This window comes from Littorina saxatilis, linkage group LG12, assembly GCF_037325665.1.
Source record: "Littorina saxatilis isolate snail1 linkage group LG12, US_GU_Lsax_2.0, whole genome shotgun sequence".
In the NCBI taxonomy this organism is placed as follows: domain Eukaryota; kingdom Metazoa; phylum Mollusca; class Gastropoda; order Littorinimorpha; family Littorinidae; genus Littorina; species Littorina saxatilis.
Window position 1 is genome coordinate 20,197,854 of NC_090256.1, and position 14,108 is coordinate 20,211,961.

At 44.3% G+C, this 14,108-nt stretch overlaps 1 protein-coding gene across 2 annotated transcripts in view; it reads left to right on the plus strand.

Moving 5' to 3' along the window:
- LOC138981459 (heparan-alpha-glucosaminide N-acetyltransferase-like) overlaps window positions 1–14,108 on the plus strand; it is a 50,744-nt gene that overhangs the window by 18,973 nt on the left and 17,663 nt on the right. Inside the window, exons 2-6 of one of the 2 annotated variants that reach the window (XM_070354377.1) lie at window positions 9,357–9,586; window positions 11,445–11,572; window positions 12,299–12,417; window positions 13,103–13,172; window positions 13,786–13,867. In XM_070354377.1, the coding sequence (XP_070210478.1) occupies window positions 9,357–9,586; window positions 11,445–11,572; window positions 12,299–12,417; window positions 13,103–13,172; window positions 13,786–13,867 (629 nt within the window). The remainder of the gene's footprint in view (window positions 1–9,356; window positions 9,587–11,444; window positions 11,573–12,298; window positions 12,418–13,102; window positions 13,173–13,785; window positions 13,868–14,108) is intronic. The other variant, XM_070354378.1, reaches the window with a different exon arrangement.

Genomic DNA, 14,108 nt, shown 5'->3' on the forward strand with positions numbered 1-14,108 from the left:
TCTGAGGCAATCCGTGCTCCTTGTCCACGTGTTTCTGACACACCCCTCGCCAGGGGGAAAGTCTGAGGCAATCCGTGCTCCTTGTCCACGTGTTTCTGACACACCCCTCGCCAGGGGGAAAGTCTGAGGCAATCCGTGCTCCTTGTCCACGTGTTTCTGACACACCCCTCGCCAGGGGGAAAGTCTGAGGCAATCCGTGCTCCTTGTCTACGTGTTTCAGACAAACCCCTCGCCAGGGGGCAATCCGTGCTCCTTGTCCACGTGTTTCTGACACACCCCTCGCCAGGGGGCAATCCGTGCTCCTTGTCCACGTGTTTCTGACACACCCCTCGCCAGGGGGAAAGTCTGAGGCAATCCGTGCTCCTTGTCCACGTGTTTCTGACACACCCCTCGCCAGGGGGAAAGTCTAGGCAATCCGTGCTCCTTGTCCACGTATTTCTGACACACCCCTCGCCAGGGGGAAAGTCTGAGGCAATCCGTGCTCCTTGTCCACGTGTTTCTGACACACCCCTCGCCAGGGGGAAAGTCTGAGGCAATCCGTGCTCCTTGTCCACGTGTTTCTGACACACCCCTCGCCAGGGGGAAAGTCTAGGCAATCCGTGCTCCTTGTCCACGTGTTTCTGACACACCCCTCGCCAGGGGGCAATCCGTGCTCCTTGTCCACGTGTTTCTGACACACCCCCTCGCCAGGGGGAAAGTCGGACTCAATGAAAAGCAAAGAGTATTCACTCTTTACCAAACCCGTACAAGCCCGACAGAGTTTCCGAACCCGTGAAAAAGAGCAGTGAAAGCTTAGGCTTTGTACATTTTGTATCCTTTTGTATCCTCCAAGGATATCTGCCTTGTCATCACTTGAATTGTTTATATAGAGAAAGATATGGAGCAGGCAAATGCACCAGGACTTCAAGAGGTCGTTTCTTGGTTTGGAATTTTTAACAGCATATTCGGGGGAGTAGTTTATTAACTCCCACATCTATGCACCGTGGTTTATTCAACGCGAGTTCAAATCGGGACGGACGGAGAAAGTGTAAATCTTCGCGACAGCTGACATTTTTCTCTCATTATATATGATTTTGGCGTCACCGGATCCGAACCTGCGCACAGTTACACCGAGCGCGATTAAACTTGCAAACAGACCCTCACCAGGTACAGCAAATGTTGACAGATTAAAGCGCAGCAAAGGACACAGCACACCTTCAAACAATTTGCTTGGTAGGTCGATAAGAGGTCTCAGGACAATGCTCCTCTTCTTGACCACTTGTTGTTTGACATTTTGTTCAAAGATACGCTGATACACATGCAGACACAGATGCGGAGATGTACAAGTACACGTACACACACATGCCGGTACACACAAACAAAGGCCACACGCTTTCGCTGTCTCTGTCTCGCCTTCTCCAGTCTCTCTCTCTCTCTCCCTCTCTCTCTCTCTCTCTCTCTCTCTCTCTCTCTCTCTCTCTCCCTCTAGCTCTCTCTTTCAACCTGCACGCACGCATGCACGCACGAACGCACACACACACACTGACACACACACACACACACACACACTGACACACACACATACACACACACACACACACACACACACACACACACGCGCGCACGCACGCACGCGCACACACACACACACACACACAGCCTGAGCTATATTGCAGAATTGGCTTGCCCGGTTACAAAAAAAGTGTGACATTGCGAGGAATATCCACCTCCGTTTTAAATTGCGCGAGATAACAGATTTAACATTTAATTGAACACTCCGAAGACTACGTCATCCGCAAAAATGCCACACTATCCAATCAATCAATCAATCAATGAGTCTTATATCGCGCATATTCCGTGGGTACAGTTCTAGGCGCTCTGCAGTGATGCCGTGTGAGATGAAATTTTATACGGCCAGTAGATTGCAGCCATTTCGGCGCATATTTACCTTTCACGGCCTATTATTCCAAGTCACACGGGTATAGGTAGACAATTATTAACTGTGCCTAAGCAATTTTGCCAGGAAAGACCCTTTTGTCAATCGTGGGATCTTTAACGTGCACACCCAATGTAGTGTACACGGGGGGAGGTTCGGACACCGAAGAGAGTCTGCACACAAAGTTGACTCTGTGAAATAAATTTCCGCCGAACCTGGGATCGAACTCACGCTGACAGCGGCCAAAGGATCTTGTCCTCTCCCAATAACATGTGAAACTGACACCGTAAAAACTGCACATCTCTGATTTACACAACACAACACACCCCAACACAACAACACACCAACGCTATCAATGTCAATGTGTCACATCGCAGATGACGTCATCCGCGAAAATGTCACAGAGCCCCGAGTAAACAATTCCCCTTCTTTCTCTGTCTCCGTCGAAGAAAACTGTGTGTGATGTTCCATCTTTTGTGTAGACCTTGAGGTCAGCAACTACTAGTGTTCGTCCTAAGGCTTGACCAGAAAAAAATGTTAACAAAAGGATCGTTGGCGAAGGATCCGCGAAAATATCACTAAAACCCGAGAAAAATATTCCCTTCCTTTCTCGATCCATTTCCGAACAAAGCTGGTTGAGATCCCAGGAGTTTGTATCAAAAGCACCGGTCGATCATTATTTACTCCTTCATCCGTCCGTACGACCGGTGTCACGATTTCATCTTTCGCCTGTGTACATATTTCCCCCTCAATATATACTCAAGACTGAAATGTTGTTTCCTGGTAAAATTAAGAAGTGAAATTATTTATGGACGAAAAGCATGTCAGTTTCTTGCATGTGAAGAAAATTGGTGGTAAAATGTAATAGATTTCACCCTCAAAATCGATTTATTCGAAAACGTGTACCGAGTGGTTACGTCCCTTGAGTAAGAAGGGAAACATTTTAGGATGAATCAAATTTCTAAGTTAAATAAAAAAAAATTGGTTGGACAAATTTGGCCCCATGAATGTAAGGTACACAAGGTCGCTCATCAGTACTATCGAAGGGTGGGTTTTTGTTCAGTGTAGAGTTTATACTAGATCAACGAGGCCAAGAATCGAAATATCACCACGGCGAAAGATGAAAACGTCACACCGGCGCTTTGATACAAGTTCCTGTGGTTGAGATGTTTGGAGGTCAGCTAGTGTTTGTCTTGAGATTTGACAACCAAATTCTGATAACAGGAGGATTATTTGTGGAGGATACGCGTTAATATCATGTCTCTAAACAAAGCTGGGTGCTAGTTGGTTTTTTTTGTTGTTTTTTTTTGTATCGACCTCGAGGCCAGCGAGTGTTCGTCTTCAGATTTGACCTGAAAGATCTGATAACAAAATTGGTGGAAGATCCGCAAAAATATAACCGAAACCCAAGGATACGACTACCCTTCTTTCAGTATCTTAGAAGGGCGCTTAGAACTGTATTAGGATTTGCGCCATATAAATATGATTATTATTATCATCTCCGTCAAACACAACACGGTGTGATGTTTCACCTTTTTGTATCGACTTCAGCTAGTGATCGTCTTCAAATTTGACCCTCCTTCCCAACCCCCACCCCCACCCCCACCCCCACCCCCAAAAAAACGTACCACTGAGGAGGGTCGTTTGTGAAGGATCCGCGAAAATATCCTTAAAACCCCAAGAACAAAATTTCCCCTTCTTTCTACATCTGTTTTACCTTTATTTTTATTTATTTTATGGACCTCGAGGTCAGCTAGTGCTCGTCTTAAGATTTGACAAAAAAATGATAATACCAGAAAGGATCGTTCAATGAAGGACCCCAGGCATTGGATAGCTTTGGTGTGCACCGAACAAGACTCCGTCCAAGCACACACAGCGGAGCGTGTTTCACCCTCCTGATTTGCTTTGTGGGAGACGGGACCAACGGAGAAGTTTGTCTGGAGACGCTGTGAGGTCGATAGCATTTCCTTTGCTTTTTTTCGTTGCTTTTCTTTGTATCTTTTTTTCTTTTGTTTTTCTTTTTTTCTAATCCCAAATTCTCTGGATAGTGTTGTGTGTCAGAACAACAGACAGAAGACAACATACAAGCAAACAGACAACTTGTAGTTGCTTGGGGCACCTTTGTGTCTGTACTGCACTATTTTGACAGACAGGCAACACGCAAGCAAAGAATTACTCGAACAACGTTGCGTGTCAATAAAATAGACGGAAGACAACACGCAAGCACATCATTTTCCCAAATAGTGTTGCTTGTCTATAGAATCCACAGTAGACAGCACACACGTAAGTGTCTGGAATAGTGGCTCAGACACTGGCCCACACAACAGACACGGGTCAACAAACAACCAAAAAGAGTGCCCAAAATAGCATGACGTGTAAATACAATAGACATAAAACAGCAGACAAAGAAATAAATAATTGCCAAGGACATTTTTGCGTGTCCATGACACAAGCAGGCAACAAACAAATAAGTTAACAAACAAACAAACAAAACTGAAACAGAAGAACAAGGACGAAGACATTTAATTGGCTGATTTCAAACACACAATTCGCGAAAGGAAAAGGGTATACGTGGTTTTATCTGTTTTTGAAAAAGGAGTTGGAGTCTTTGTTACCTTTTTGCCTGTGTGATCGAAGTGCTTGGGTTTTTCAAGGTCATGGCGTTTGCCAAGGATTACTGATTGAACCGGCCTTATTTGCTTTCACCTGGGAAATCAAAGCACTCGGAATTCTTGGCCGGTAAAGGATAGGACAGTTGCAGTCTCTTGTAGTGGCTCTTACTGACTTTGTGTCCTAATGCGAACACCAAAAGAAGGGGACTCTTCTTGTATAGATCTGTATTTTAATTTTAACCATCGACGTGGATGGTGTGAACGAAGTACGACAGCTTCAGGCAACCGGATTGGCGTTCAGGAGCATTTCACGCACTAATTAAACTAGGTTAAAGATTTTGTCTGTGTTGGTCGCTCAGGAGCTTGCTAAACGTTGGTCGCCCTGGAATAAACCATCCAAGCATTTGAAGGTTCAGGCTCAAATATGTCCATGAGGATAAAACATAACTTGCGTCATCTTTTTGTTTTTATAGTAACTGGGATGTTCTGTTGTTTCTTGCGAGTTCCCGGTGCATCTCCCAGACACAATACGCACACTGAGCATCTCCAGCACCCCCATGCCTCTTCAAAAGCACTCCGCTCATGTTCCTAATTAACACCCTTAAGCATTATAGTGATCGAAGTAACCTTTAGAATGGAATGGTTAGATTTGTAATTATTTATCTTTGCAACACAGCTGCAGCGTATGCAGCAATCCGTCCATGGCTGAATATTTTCGCTTGTTTATCTAAGCAGCACAGCTACAACGTTGTACACCGATCAGACCACATCTCTATGTCACGGACCTTGCCCTCTACAAGAAACGTAAAAAGCGAAACCCACAGCGGCAAAAGCTCGCGCAGAACTCGTTTGAAATGGCCCGCGGCCCATACCATACCGAAGCACGTGAAAGCCACTCCAAAGTGCAACAGCGAGCATTGTTTGTTTGGCTGTGTCCGGAGGACCATGCAGCTCTCTGCCCGTAAGCTGACCGCAAACACGATAGCCCCTGGTTTGTGCACAGTAAACGCGATACAGTTTGTCTCCGGATCGCAGCCTGGCCTCCCTTGACCGTCTTGGCGTGCCAGCAAACACCGTTAAATATTCTTTTTCCCGTTTCTCTTTTCCTTCCCGTCCCGTCCTATGTTGAGTTCTGTATTCTTATGTTTTCCCCTTCCGTTTGTAGTCACCCCTCTTCCTGGTGATTCGTACATATCGAGGTTTGTATTGGAGACAGGGAGGAGGAATGTGATAGGAGATGGGTGTGTGCGGAAGCGAGAAGGAGACAAGTGTATGCGTTTGAAAATATGATGCCTCAGGTTATATGTAACCAGTGGCAATATGCGTAGCACACACAGCAGCCAAATCAAGCACAGGTAGGCTGCAACACCACGCCCTGATCTGTCCACGCTAAGACTGATACAAACAATCATAGTCTATATCTAAGACTGTAGTCTTTACACAAAGCATTCTCTGATCCTATTGGCTTTCAACTGTCGGGCTAGATCTTGGCACGCACTACCCAAACATCATGGCGACAGTAGCGTTTATCAGGTAAGCCTTAAGTTACATAATACCGTTTATCCCCTCTCCTTCCCGCAAACCCACTGTTAGCCGTTTTCTTCCTTTGTTTGTTTACTTTTACGATTCTAAGACTCTGTCCAGATTTAGAACTGGGATTGGGGTTCAGGGTAATAAGGACCACAATATTTGACATAATAGAAATACAGCTCTGGTTGTAAAAAGCGTTCTTTGGGTACCTCAGTTTTAGCTCTGCGGCCCAACGTTTCATGCTGACACCGTTGCATTTTGTTGGAACTTTGACCTCAAGGAACCAGTGACCTATCGGACCACAGAACTGAAGTACGTCTCGTATGCAGGCATACAATCCTGGAAGTTTCAAACCAATCCACCGGGTCATTGTTGAAATACCGAGCTTTTTTCATGGTACGTCTCAAAACTGACGCAAAACCCTCCTGTTTTCGACCACTCATATGCGATCGACACCCGCATCGGTAGAAAAGGCAGAACACAAGAACTGCACGACATAAACAAACAAAGCAACCTGTGTAGATAATTGATATGATTTTCTCCTCGGATGTAAAAGTTGTCAAGCTGTACCTATCCTGAATTATCGTCGATTTTTAATTGGTACCTAACATTCGACAAGTCGATTTTGGGGGTACCCTTATTTGAGCGGCGGTTTCGTGATCCAGTTTTAAAAGAAATCATGATCCGAAAAGTGTGCTTGATAGCCAAATGAACTGCCTTTTATAATGCCGTAGAATGTTTGAATGTGATGACAAGGGAATGAATGGGTTTTTTTTATGTGGTAAGTTTATGTTCTAATACATACACCCTACTCTCATGCTGGATGCAATTTTCCCATTGCACTACGATGACAACTCTGAACACAAACCGTATTAAGTCCTTATAGCTACCCTACCCTTGCCTTAAATCGCAATCCTTATCGAATAAAGTTGAGTTCAGTTCAGTTCAGTTCAGTTCAAATGGATGAACACGGATCATAGCAGTGCAAAGACAGCTCTGTACACAAAGCATTGGGTATTCTTACAGATGTTCTACTCTTATGCTGGATGCAATTATCCCATTGCATTACGGCGGCAACTTGGAACACGAACCGTGCTAAGTCTGTAAAGCTGCTACCCTACTCTAACGCTGGGTGAGCACGATGACAGCTCTGTACACTGAGCATTCTATGTTCGTACAGGTGCTCTGTTATCATGCTGGGTGCACACGAGCCACAGCACTACGCTGATGCGCCACTGCTGTACACAGAGCATTCTATGTTTTACAGGTTCTCTACTCTTATCCTGGATGCAATTTTTTTTTCCCAGAGCTGTTGGTGTTTATTTATTCAGTGAGGAAAAGGTGACGACAAGGACAGCAATAAACTACAACAAAATTGCCAAAACTGTTAAGGCCATTACGGCAAATTTGGCAAACAAGCAGCATCCTTCGAAACATGCGTCAAGCAGCACAACTGATATCAGGAATATTGGACATATGGAATTATGGAAATATTTTTTTTAAGCGTGTTTTATTCATTTTCTTTGATACAACAACAAACAATAACAACATTTAGAACGTTAACAAGCAGACTGCTTATTTTTTGTTTTGTTTTGCATTCTATGTTTTACAGGTTCTCTACTCTTATCCTAGATGCAATTTTCTTATTGCACTACCGGTTCGTAACTTTGAACACGAACCGTACTAAGTCCTTTCAACTACCCTATTTTAACGCTGGATGAGCACGATGACAGCTCTGGACACAAAGCATTCTATGTTCTCACAGGTGCTCTGTGGTCATGCTGGGTGCACACGGGTCATAACAGTACGATCACAGCTCCGTACACAAAGCATTATATAATTGTGTTCCTAAGGGCAATGTTATCATGCTGGGTGCCCACGGGTCATAACAGTACGATCACAGCCCCGTACACAAAGCATTATATAATTGTTTTTCTAAGGGCAATGTTATCATGCTGGGTGCATACGAGCCACAGCGGTACAAAGACAGCTCTGATACAAAGCATTCAATGGTCTTACCGGAGCCCTGTTGTCATGCTGGGTGCACAAAGGTTTTAGCGCTACAAAGACAGCTCTGATATAAAGCATTCAATGTTCTTACATGAGCCCTGTTATCATGCTGGGTGCACACAGGTTATAGCGGTACAAAGACAGCTCTGATACAAAGCATTCAATGTTCTTACAGGAGCCCTGTTGTCATGCTGGGTGCACAAAGGTTTTAGCGGTACAAAGACAGCTCTGATATAAAGCATTCTTTTATCCTGCTTATCTCTCTGAGATGTTATCAAAATATTCAAACCTCTCCTCTCCTGCTTATCTCTCTGAGATGTTATCAAAATATTCAAACCTCTCCTCTCTTCGCTCTGCAACAGATACCAATGTACTTAGTAAACCAAAAAGAAACAGAAAATCAACTAACTATGGATTTGAGAGATCCTTCAAGTACCAGGGACCTCTTGTCTGGGAGAAAATCCCCCGGAGCATTAGGGATTCCCAGTCACCATCTGCCTTTAGAACAGCCCTCAAAACACACATGTTTAAGTTAGACCTCTGAAGGAGATCCCATGATCGGTGAGTCATCGGCGCTGCCACGTGTATTATATACTAAAGTGTAGCGTTCATGAGGATGTGTATGTGCCTGTGTGTGTTGTACTAGAATAACGTATGCGTACATGGAATGACATTGCGGGTTACCTGAACATTGACAATGACGAAAGAAAGATTGTGTGTGAGTGTGTGCGCGCGCGCGTGTGTGTGTGTGTGTGTGTGTGTGTGTGTGCGTGTGTGTGTGCGTGCGTGTGTGGGACCATGTTTGAATTTATTCGGATTTAGTTCTCTTTCCTTGTTTGTATTATGATTATGTAAGTGTAAAGCGCTCTGGGCTCGTCACCACGAGGTTTACGCGCTATATAAGTAATCGTTATTATATTATTATTATTATTATCATTCTCACAGGAGCCCTGTTATCATGCTGGGTGCACACAGGTTATAGCGGTACAAAGAGAGCTCTGATACAAAGCATTCTTTTATCATTCTCACAGGAGCCCTGTTATCATGCTGGGTGCACACAGGTTATAGCGGTACAAAGAGAGCTCTGATACAAAGCATTCTTTTATCATTCTCACAGGAGCCCTGTTATCATGCTGGGTGCACACAGGTTATAGCGGTACAAAGAGAGCTCTGATACAAAGCATTCTTTTATCATTCTCACAGGAGCCCTGTTATCATGCTGGGTGCACACAGGTTATAGCGGTACAAAGAGAGCTCTGATACAAAGCATTCTTTTATCATTCTCACAGGAGCCCTGTTATCATGCTGGGTGCACACGAGTCACAGCACTACGGTGATGACCCAGCCCGCGGAGGGTGAGGAGGGCAACAGCACGGCTCTGTGGGACTTCATCACGCTCTACGAGCAGCAGGGCGACCCGGACAGACCGGCTCTGGAACACGATGTGGCCTGGCTCACCCTCAACGTCTCCACGGGGTTCGCCCTGCAAGTGTGGGCACAGACTCACCAGTGTCGCAATGTGAGTACAGTGCTATCAATGCTTATTTTACATTGACGATGAAAGTCGCTTGTTTGGTCATTCCAATGCTTCATATTCTCCCAGTTGCCAGGAGGTTACAGGGGGCCCGGTAGCTCAGTTGGTAGAGCAATGGACTTGATTTTGTGCTTAATTATTCTGGTGTTGCATTGAGTAATTTGAAGACAGGTTTAAAGTCCTTGAAGCCAGACGTCAGTTTTCCACTGATTCACCTGTCGTTATCGCCTTTGGGCAGGGCCGGATCTGGGGGGGGGGGGTTCCTGGGGTTCCGGACCCCCCCCCCCCCCTGGCCATCCAATGTACCTCTCAGAGAAAAAAAAAAGGGACTTTGGACCCCTGCCTTCAGTTGGACCCCCCCCCCCCCCTCCCTCAAACGAACTTGGTCCGGCCCTGCTTGGGTGATCGGTATTTGACAGGTATGAGTCCACTGGGTTTACCTTGTAAGCGTGGAATCAGTCACATTACTGCTAGGTAGGTCAGTGGCCAAAAAAGTAGGTCGCAGACAGGTGTCGATACCTTGAGCAGGTGCAAACCATCTTGGCGTACTTTCGTCGAAGGGCTTACTCGACACGCTGAGAGTACATAGGTCTCCCTGGGATTCTGACACGGCCTTCTGAAGGATTACTCCTGTGGCCGAGTTGTCGGATGCAAGGCATATGCGGAGAGCCTGCAAAAAACGTAACCTTAAAGCAGGTCCGGACAAAGTTTAGGTTGAGTAGGTCTTTACTTTTTATTTTTTTTAATTCTGAGTGTTCTTGTTAGTACTGTTATGTCCGACATCATAACTGTGTCATTTTCAATCTGTCTAGGGCACGTGATATAAGCGTTCGCTTGAGTTCATGTCCCTGTTGATTTTCATTTTATTTATTGTATCATGTTTATAGATTGAATACAATCTTGTTTTAAGCCAAAGTGTGCAGGTTGTGCATGTGTTCACACACGTTCTCGCACGTGAATTTTAATCCAACCAATATTCAAAGTAAAGACCATGAAACGTATGTTTTTAACTAAGTTTGACATGTCATTTCAACAAGAGAACATTTTATGATGTTGTCAAAAGATGGAAGCGTTTACTTCCATCAAAACGTAATCTAAATCTTGTAAAATACCTCCAAGAACGATTACGTTTTTATTTGTCTTAATGTCATGGCTTTTTTTTTGCTACTTGGACCTTATAGAGAAAAACGAACTTTGCAATGAAAGAGAGACTCACTCCAGACGCAGTGTCGGTTTATATCGTCATGTCAAGCAGTTTTATTTCTTGTTCTCCTTTTTTACATTTGGTCAAGTTTTTTTCTTCTTTTTTTTTTCTTTCTTTTTAGGTCACAATTTTGCAGAGCAAGTTCATGCTATGTTTTCTCCCAAAAATGGTCCACTTATATTCAATAGTATTTTTATACAATCGTGCGGCTTAGATGACTTGCGGGTCCGCGTATTTTTGGTTGGTAGTGCGCACTCCTTTCCTGTTTGCACAGACCGGCTCACTATCTTAGATCTGGCCAGTCTTTTACGTGTGATAACGCCATCAGTTCATACTATGTTTTCAAAAATGTTGGTCCACTTATTTGCAATTTTCTGTTGATATACTGGTGATACTGATGATGCTGTTTTTTTATGATAACAGATAACAACACAGATCTGGTCCAATTAACCAGAAATCTTTCCTAAAATGGCTCCTTAGATAGTACACCTTTAATATACTGCTGATGCTGATGATGCTGTTTTTTATGATAACAGATGACAACACAGATCTGGTCCAATTAACCAGAAATCTTTCCTAAAATGGCTCCTTAGATAGTACACCTTTAATATACTGGTGATGCTGATGATGCTGTTGCAGTGTCCCTATGTGTACGTGACGGACGTTCCGGCCCGCGCCACCACCACCATCCTCGTCAACACCACATACACCACCGACATCAAGTTCGCCAGGGCGCATCCCGGGGGCTACCAGGAGGACATCTGCAGGTACACTGTCTTCTTCTTCTTCGTTCTGGGCTGAAACTCCCACGTTAACTCATGTTTTTTCGCACGAGTAGGTTATTACGTGTATGACCGTTTTTACCACACCATTCTTGCAGCCATACGCCGCTTTCGGGGGAAACATGCTGGGTATTTTCTTTAACCCACCGAAATCTGACATGGGTTTCAGGAATTTTTCCGTGTGTACTTGGTCTTGTGCTTGCGTGTACACACGAAGGGGGATAAGGCACGAGCAGGTCTTACCATAAGTTGACCTGGGAGATCGGACAAATCTCCTGTCTTTAAACAGGGATCGCGTTAACGGAAAATGCCCGGTATTTTTTCTTACACGAATGTCAAAATACCTTAAGTAAACTTGGCAACCGGTCATGCATGCTGGTTTTATATTTCCTTTGGCCAGTTTCTTCCGGACAAATAAAATGTAATCAGTGTGTTTTAGACTTCGTTTGAATGGTTGGTGTAAACTCTTTGTTGTTTGTCGGTTTATTGCCCATTTAATCAAGTTACACTCGACGTCAGCTGACGTCCTACAGACATCGGAATGGTTAAATGTTGCTTTCACAGTCAATTCCACTCAGAACGGAAATTTCTCACATCTTTTTGATATTATGACATACCCCTTTTCACACTTTGACGATCAATCCAAACACAGCATGCAGTCAGTGTGGAAGGCAAACATTCAAAACTGATGGGTTTTTTTCTGTTCAATAGCTTCACGGTGACGTTCCGAGAGCATGGCGACTACTGGCTGTTCATGGACTATGAGACAGCGCAACAACAGACCCCCTGCACTCTGCTGCTGGCTAATGATCCAACTGAGGCAGAAATGCGTGCGTTTAACTGTTTTTCGTGGGGGGGTTTGTTTTGATTTTGTTTATTGTTGGGTTTTGTGTGTCTTGTTGTTTGTCTGTCTGTTTGTTCATGGACTATGAGACAGCGCACGCTGTTGCTGGCAGATGATCCACCTGAGGCAGAAATGCGTTAGTCCGCATTAAAAGTCCTGTAAATTTTGAGGACGAAAGTCGCTTGTTCATTTCAATGCTTGTTATTCTCTCAGGTGCCAGGAGATTGGTTTTGTATAACCCTCGCTTACTCCATTACACATGTATGCATTTAGAGCGCTTACTTCCCTTTGGTTATTTGATGTCTGTTTGTTTGTTTGTTTGTTTGTTTGTGTGTTTTATTGGGTCTTTTTTTGAAGGGGAGACACGTGCAGGTCTCTGTGCTTGAGTATCTGTATGTGATTTGTATTAAAAAAGGAAATGTGGGCCGGGCGTGTAGGTGTATGTCGTGCAAGGGACCATTGTCTAGTGTCAATTGCTTTTGTATACATTTCAGTGTGTAGATGAGTTACTTCGTGAATGAATGCATTTGTCTTCTAGAATTAAGAAGATTCCTGCCATTTTCGTAATCCATGAGCACATAATTGGTAAACTGAGTGTTAGTTTAGCTGGCTTACACAAGTAGTATTTGTAATGGCACGGTCGTGTTAAAACTTTGTCTGTGCTGTTGCAGCAATACTGTTCGTGGGTCTGGGGTTGCTGGGGCTTGCTGCCTTTGCCTCTATGGCCTTTAAAATTGCCAGGTACGTTTCCATCATTGATATTCATTTTATCTTCATGCTTGTGTGTGTGTGTGTGTGTGTGTGTGTGTGTGTGTGTGTGTGTGAGCGTGCGTACGTTCAACTCAACTCAACTCAACTCAAATTTTATTGGCTTCAATTTTCATAGAAGAATTTGTCTTGCGCTTGGGAGAAAATAAGAGTATAACATATAAAAACAGCATTCATATCACATTTCATGTATCACACACAGTAATCACTAGTATAAGCCTACAATTATCACATTTGTACCTGTATCATACATGCAAATAAATAGTATCACATTTCCACGTATCACACACAATATATACATTACATAACATACAGCAAGCTTCCATCTCCCGCGCCCCCCCCCCCCTCCCACACATACATATCCTCGCACGTGCGTCGACTCCATACAAATGACATCATCAGTCCATTATGTAGGGTTGAGTACATTGTGTGTGTGTGTGTGTGTGTGTGTGTGTGTGTGTGTGTGTGTGTGTGTGTGTGTGTGTGCGTGTGCGTGTATGTGTGTATGTGTGTGTTCGTTTCGTGCCCCCTCTCCCTCAGATCTAGCACTGACGTGGGATAATGGTGTACAATGTGTGTGTTACAGCTGTTTGCAGAACTCTCGATTCTTCAGGAAGAGCGCGGACATCACAGACCCGAGTCAGGTCAGCGACAGTAATAATACCTTTGTGAGTTCTGCTTTATTCCTTCCGCGCACTTCACTATCATCCCCCCTTCCCCACACCACCACCACTCACACCCTTCACTCTCTCTCTCCCTCTCTCTCTCTCTCTCTCTCTCTCTCTCTCTCTCTCTCTCTCTCTCTCTCTCTCTCTCTCTCTCTCTCTCTCGTACTCTTCATCCAGAAAATGTTTTCGGGACAAATATTATGAATGTACAAAATTGTTCGCCACTTTCTTTATTTTTGTG